The sequence below is a fragment of the Helianthus annuus genome, chromosome 14, assembly GCF_002127325.2.
Source record: "Helianthus annuus cultivar XRQ/B chromosome 14, HanXRQr2.0-SUNRISE, whole genome shotgun sequence".
Lineage (NCBI taxonomy): Eukaryota > Viridiplantae > Streptophyta > Magnoliopsida > Asterales > Asteraceae > Helianthus > Helianthus annuus.
The window spans coordinates 163,779,919-163,787,100 of NC_035446.2; the positions used below are offsets into that span (position 1 = coordinate 163,779,919).

The 7,182-nt window shown below is 38.9% G+C and overlaps 1 protein-coding gene across 1 annotated transcript; it reads right to left on the minus strand.

Annotated features, from left to right (window-relative positions):
- Positions 1-3,343: 3,343 nt before the first annotated feature.
- Positions 3,344-4,619, minus strand: LOC110907771. Its single transcript, XM_022152705.1, has 2 exons — positions 4,254-4,619; positions 3,344-3,370 (listed from the first exon to the last, which is right to left on the minus strand). Exons 1-2 carry the CDS (start codon positions 4,617-4,619, stop codon positions 3,344-3,346), a joined length of 393 nt encoding a protein of 130 aa, XP_022008397.1.
- Between the last annotated feature and the right edge of the window lie 2,563 nt (positions 4,620-7,182).

The window sequence follows — 7,182 nt, forward strand, 5'->3', positions numbered from 1 at the left end:
TGAGCTGGGGTTTCTGACTTTTCCTAATAATCGAATTTCTTTTCTCTGGGTAAGGGGATTTTCATATTGTGTTTTACGGACAAAAATCCCTTCTTCCAGATCTGCTGGGTATTTTGAGGAAGAGGTTCCTTTTTCGTTGGGTGTAGTATCTAATTTGTGGTAGATGGCAGAAAGCCTTTGTTTACCCATACTGTAACTTAACAATTAATCAGTCAATAAAACACATATTCACAGAATGGCAATTAGAAATTCTTAAGTATTCCTCAATTACTTTAATAGGCTAAAATCAGTGATAAGCTTAAAACAGTGGCTCTGATACCACCTTTTCCTGTCACGGCCCTCGGCCCCGGTTTGACCTGGTCTAGAGCCGCGAGGCAGGAAATCCCGTGGTATTTAATTTAGGCGACAGCGGAAGTATTTAATACAGGATCTTTTAATATTAAAAATGCCCGTTACATAAGTTAGGGATAAAACCCCGTAATTTACATTAACATGATTTCACTGGGAAATCTTTATTTTTACAAAACATGTTTCTTTATTTACTTATATTGAGCCACTTCTCTAAGCTTGTAGTGCTTCACAGCACTTTTCTTTGCTTACAACAGATCACCTGAAACATGTTTGAAAAAGATTTTGTCAGCGGGGAAATACTGAGTGAATCATTCAGTTTACTGAAAACGACACATTTGTTATAATTTACAGTATTAAGAGCAATTACAATGTTTCTGATATCAACCAACTACCCACAGTATTTGTCACTCGACCCATTGGCCCATTCGTCCAATGGTGTCTGTGACTATGGTCATATCACCCCTTGGCTAACTCGTTGTCCAATGGTGAAGATTATCAAGTAATGTATACAAAACCCCACATACCGGCTGTAATTTGGTGATTACAAAGACTTAATCTCTGTAATTATAACTTTGAAAAATAACTTGGAGTTTTGTAAAACAGTTGATAAAAAGAGAATGACTCACATTGCAGATTTAACGAGCAGTGTATAAGCCTACTGATTTAGCCTTGTTTAACCTAATTTAAATAACAATGCACACAAACTGGGTTAGTAACTAATACAGCAGTTACGACAATTTACGATATTAAACCCTCACAACGATTGACAAAGTGCAATACTTAAACATCCAGCGGATTCACAACGAATGACAGAGTATAGCCCGAATTTGGACAGCACTCAAACATTCAAGTCGAAATCACGACGAATGACAAAGTATAAACTCAATTTGAGCAGCACTTAAACATACGTTGGATAGTTTCAATCGATCGGACGTTGAATTGTAATAGCGATCGAGTTATTACCCTGTTTTGCGGCAGCGTTTCGAGATTGGTGTGTGTTGTGAACTGTTTCTACGATATCTCAGTGTGTATAACGAATTTCTTCGTCGTTTTAGTGCCAGAAATCAAGTCCCAATGTCTACTATTTATACACAAAATTTGACCCACCTCGCGTGACGCGAGGGGTACCCTCTTGGGCTTCGCATAGCGCGAGGGGTCACCCTACTCCATAGGGTAGCCCTTTGCGTGTGTAGGCTGGCTGAGTCGACAATTTTGTAAAATTCAATTTCGACAACAAGTTATTTAGATAATCGTCAACTAGGGTTTACCCCCCCCCCCTGAGTTTTAGGGGCCCTGATCCTGATTCTGATTGTTCTGAAAATTTTAGGGTTTATGCAGAATTACTTGGGTTTCTCAATTAGGGTTTCCTTATGGGATAATTAACATAATAGGTATTGATTTTAGTGAGAGTTGTTACAAGTTGAGTTTATTAACTAACATCGAAATTAAACAAAAGTAATAAAAGTATTCCTCCCCGGAATATTAGTTTGTTTGTCCCCTGGGACACATGCTTGTGAAAGAGTAGTGAACTCACCTTAGTGTGCTCGGTTTGATAATGTACTTGTAGTGTTAAACATGAGTTAGGTCCGTTACGCGCGACCTAATTTATATTTAATGTTGATAAGTATACGAGTAGGATTTGCATTACCCTAGTGTCCAAACAACAGATGTTTATCAATTATAGTTTAACAAGTTTAGTGGTACATGGAATAACACGCAGTTGGATTTCCCATAGGATTCAACTAATTTAGTGTATATAAGATAATTTAGGATGTATCCAACCATGATTCAGTAGACAGGAACTTATGAATTCCATTTAATTTATCACACAGTAACACATATATTAACTTGAAAGTTCATTGATTATATGATTCAGGTAACATGCCCTCATAACTAATCAATTAAACCCCTCCCCACTTGCTTATTGAAATATATATACACGTGGTACCCATGTACGGACATATAATTGTTTAAAATATTAGTGGACATCATAATATAATTATAATATATGTGGACATGATATTTAATATAAGTAAGCAACAAAAAAAACACCTGAAATGCGGCCCCCTTGTTTAAAAAAACAAGTCCGGATGCCTTAGTTGACTAAATTCAGTCCACTAAATCCATTTAATGATTATCAAATAGGAGAGAACATTAAATTGTGTATTTATGTATTCATTTGAATACTATATATGATATTTTATAGCTGAAGTTGATGTTTTCTTAGCATGTGCAAAAGATATTTAAAAATAACAAAACAAACCTTTGTTACTTTTCAAATCCATTTAATGAAAACAAGTTCGGACTTCTTAGCAGATCGATAAATTCGGACCATAAACCATGTTTTAACTTCAGACATTTAGTCTAACTAAATTCCAACCTTTTTTAACATCAAACATATACGAACTCATTTAATAAGTATGTGCGGATACTATATACATACGTGCGGACATATATATAAGCTTAATAAGTGCGGATGATATATATATATATATATATATATATATATATAACAGTTTAAATGCGGATGGATGTTATATGTTCGGACCACATTCACAACCTAAGTACGAACACTTACAATTCACATACAAGTGCGGACAGGGGATCATGTTATGTTCGGACCTTGTAAGTTGGATTATGTGCTAACTCCTCCCAACGATCAAGTACGGACTCCCTTTTTGTTTCTACAAGTCCGGACATGTTTCAATCAATAAGTTCTGATCCTTCACATTTTGCACAAGTGCGGGCATGTAGAAATAATACAAGTTCGGATCCCTTTATCTGAATAAGAAGTGCGAACAAGGTTTACACACACACAAGTACGGACAGTATAGTTATTTCACAAATACGGGCAACTTTGTGACTTCACAAAGTCTGACAATTCTAGAAATTATTTTCTTCAAAGTTTTGACGAACAGAACACCCCAAATGCACAGAAATCAATCATGCCAGGCATCAGATCATGCCAATCAGTATTATCATACTAAAATCATCAAACAATCATTGCACAATCATTTGTCTACAACAATTATCACACATTCATCAATCATAAAGCAAAACACAAATTGTTTGGATGTCTAGGGTTTTGCATTGAAATCAAAAGAACAAGATGAATAACACAAAGCATAAACACTTACCTTAGATTGATGTAGAGATGATTCTAAGAGAATTTGAGAGATCAAGACTTATGATTTATGTGGAACTTGAGTAGCCAAAAGATCAGAGGAAAGTTTTAGAGAAAACAACTGACGTATGGTGAAAGTTGTGTGGGGATTAGGGTTTGAGTTGTTATTAAGGTTTCACAAATAGCTCTAAACCCCCTAATGATATCACTTTTACACAAAAACCACATAATACCACGTAATTTACATTTTCAGCATACAGTTCACGTATTTGTCATGCAGCACATAAGTTTCGTATAAACTATCCGTTTATAATTATTATTCACGTTAGTTGTTGATGTTCGAGAGTTATCATGTACGTGTTCCGGTAATTCCCTGAATTACCAACATAGACTCATTTAACTAATCCTAGTTAAATGCAGTGCCATGAATGTATTATTATATTAACTGTGGTTAGGTTAAAGTAGTAACCTGAAGTTGCGGGTTGTCACATCATCCTCAACTTAAAAGAAATTTCGTCCCAAAATTTGATAAACAATCTCAGAGAAATGAAATGGTGAATTACGATGACTGTGGATTTTCCTCGGGTACCACATCATCCCCAACGTGAATGGAAATTTTGTCCCGAAATTCACTAGTTGTATCAGGGTTAGGTTCAACAGTTTTAAATAAGTGAGGATACTTGAGCATCATTTGATCCTCGCGTTCCTATGTGAACTCCGGTCCACGTCTTGAGTGCCAACGAACTCTCACAATTAGGATTCGACTGTGTTTACGGACCTTAACTTTCCGGTCCATGATTTCGACGGGTTCCTCGATGAACTGCAGCTTGTCATCTATTTTCAGTTCTTGTAAAGGTACCACAAGTGTTTCATCGGACAAACACTTCTTAAGATCGGAGATGTGAAAAACGTTGTGAACATTACCGAGCTCATCAGGCAACTCAAGCCTGTAAGCCACCTTACTGATTCTTTCCAGAATTTTTAACGGGCCAACATAACATGGATTTAGCTTGCCGTGCTTCTCGAAGCGTACCACACCCTTCCAGGGTGAGACTTTCAATAAAACCCGATCACCCATGGCGAATTCCAAAGGTTTCCTATGCTTGTCGGCATAGCTTTTCTTTCGATCACATGCTGCCGCCATACGATTTCTGATTTGAACAATCTTCTCAGGAGTTTCGAGTACGAGTTCTGGACCAGTGATTTGGCTGTCACCCACCTCAGCCCAACAAAGAGGAGATAGACATTTCCGTCCGTACAACGCCTTGAACGGAGCTGCCTGAATGCTATTGTTGTAGGAAAACTCTACCAAAGGTAAATGTCTTTCCCAACTGTCACACCCCAACCGATGGCGGAATCATCGGGGCATGGCACTGAGCGAAACAGATTGTCCAGAAGTTTCCATAACAATTATCATTACTATTTAATTTAAAATAACATGTCCCATACCATGTCTCAAACAGTAAACAAATTATTACAGACAAAATCTAGGAAAATAGTTCTATTCTGAAAACTCAGATTCAAATAGAGCAATTGTTTATCTGCTTCTAGAGACCCTTGATTTCATTTGTACAGACAACTATTTGTTGGACTCTAGAGCCTTATTCTAGCCTCACTTTCCTAGCAGATAAGCATCCTAATTACCTGTCACATACGTTAAAATAAAGTCAATACACATAGTGTAAAGGCGAGTATACAAGTTTGATAATAGCATATAGAGTTCGAAATAATTTACGCATAACCAGCACGTACACAGAGGAAAACGAAGCATGTTAGTTATCGACATGAACCTATCGATAGCAATGACTGCGGGTTGACTGCCCGAGGCAGTTCGTAATACATGATCACCACTGTAATCCATGCAAATAATTGTCCTTAACAACCCCCTCATGAGCGGGTGCTGAGTCCAAACTATAGTACTATCGTCGTTAAGGCAGGTAGACAACATTCCATGTGTAAACATAACAAACAAGCATTCATTAAGTCACGTATAACATGCGGTAACGGTTAGCGTTTAATAGTATTGCGTAGTGTGTTCGATTGTGCTTTAGAATAAGTAACGTATCTAACACCCAAAAGTGCGAAAGCAAAAAGGGTTCGAGTATACTCACTGCGGTTGATGGATTGAAGGGAGCGCGTGAGAGTAGGGTTAGCATGAACAGTTCAGTAGTATAACGATAAGTAACGCGTAAAACGGAAACAAGTGTGAGTGGATCGGACAGTTGGTCGATAGGATGGCAGTCCATTCGGGCAGCTGACCGTGCGGTTGACAGTCCATTCGGACAGTTGTCCGATCGGACGGTAGTCCTGTCGGATGACTGTTCGAGTGGATTGTTTCTTCCTTTGAGTAAGATGTGTTTGTGTATGATGGTTTGACTTTTGAAGTTTTTGTTGCAGCATTTGAAAGCATTGAAGTGTCTTTACATTTCAGGTCGGTCAATCGGACGGTCGTTCGATCGGCCGGCTACTCGATCGGCTAGTACTTCAGCGAAGAACAAGTTCTCAGCAAAATGGCACTCGATCGGACAGTAGTTCGATCAGGTGGCATTCCTAGTGCGTTGAACATGTTGAAAAATCGATTAAGTGTTGAAGTCAAGTGTCTCATGATCCGAAGAGTAATCAAATCGGATGGTAGTCCGATCGGATAGCAGTTCGTTCAATACTCAAACTTCAAATAAGTTGGTTAAGTGTGGGACCCATAAGCTAGCCGTTCGGCTGACCTGTCGTTCGGCTGGCTATCCGTTCGGCTGGCTGTCCGTTCGGACAGCAGTCCGATCGGACAGCACTTGTCCTGGTCGGCCTGTTCGTCTCACACTTGGTAGTTTTGTTTGTTTGTCGTTTTATTGAGGTATTTTGACAACGAGTCAAACAACAGAAACCTCGTCATTACTTGGTTCTCCTAATCGGACAGGAATCACCCAAATCCATTTAGTGAACGGTTCGGGACGGCGTTTCACGTTTGACCCGAAATCGGTGAACCTCGTGAATAGAATCCGGACCTTGGGCCACACAACCACTAGAATGATTAGTAACCCGGCACAAGCTCTGCTTCTATTGGTTTTGAAGGTATTGGGTGTAAAAGAGTTGAAAGAAAGTTGGAAAAACCATCTTTCAACCATTTTCACCGCGAATATGTTTAGATCTATGAAAGATCTTTGTTTGTTTATGTGGAAATCGGTTAGATCCAAGTTATTCTTGGTGGATTGAGGTCAAAGCATGAAGTTCTTCAGGAACACATGATGACATCATCCTTGAAAACTTGAATCTTGATGATTTCACGGTTAAAAGTTAAGATTTATAAGATAGAAATGTGTAGGTGTGCGTGTAGATTAAGAAAGTACAAGATTTAGGATGAAATCTTACCGGAATCGAGAGAAATCTGAGAAAAGGTGAAGTGCACGAGCTGGTCGGTCAGAGGGTTTCCAAAAGTGGAAATGATGACAATGACAAGGGTATTTATAGGCTTCCAAAAGAGGAAAGTGTTGGCCAATCGGCCAGGCAGCTCGATCGGACAGCCTGTCCGATCGGACAGCAGTCCGGCCGGACGGCTGGTCGATCGGCTGGGTGCCTGATCGATCGGTCGCCTTAGTGGGGAGTTCGATGCGACGATTTTTGATATTTCGATTTCGATTGCAAATGATGCGAATACGATAGAGTTTCCTATTCAAATTACTATTTAATCCTATTCACTCACATCTCGCGCTGTC

Excerpts from the sequence above, each read along its gene's own strand:
- LOC110907771 (XM_022152705.1), bottom strand. The coding sequence starts at position 4,619 with ATGGCGGCAGCATGTGATCGAAAGAAAAGCTATGCCGACAAGCATAGG. Across the intron at positions 3,371-4,253 it reads TCATGGACCGGAAAGTTAAG|ACAAATGATTGTGCAATGAT; the intron begins GTCCGTAAACAC and ends TAATTGTTGTAG.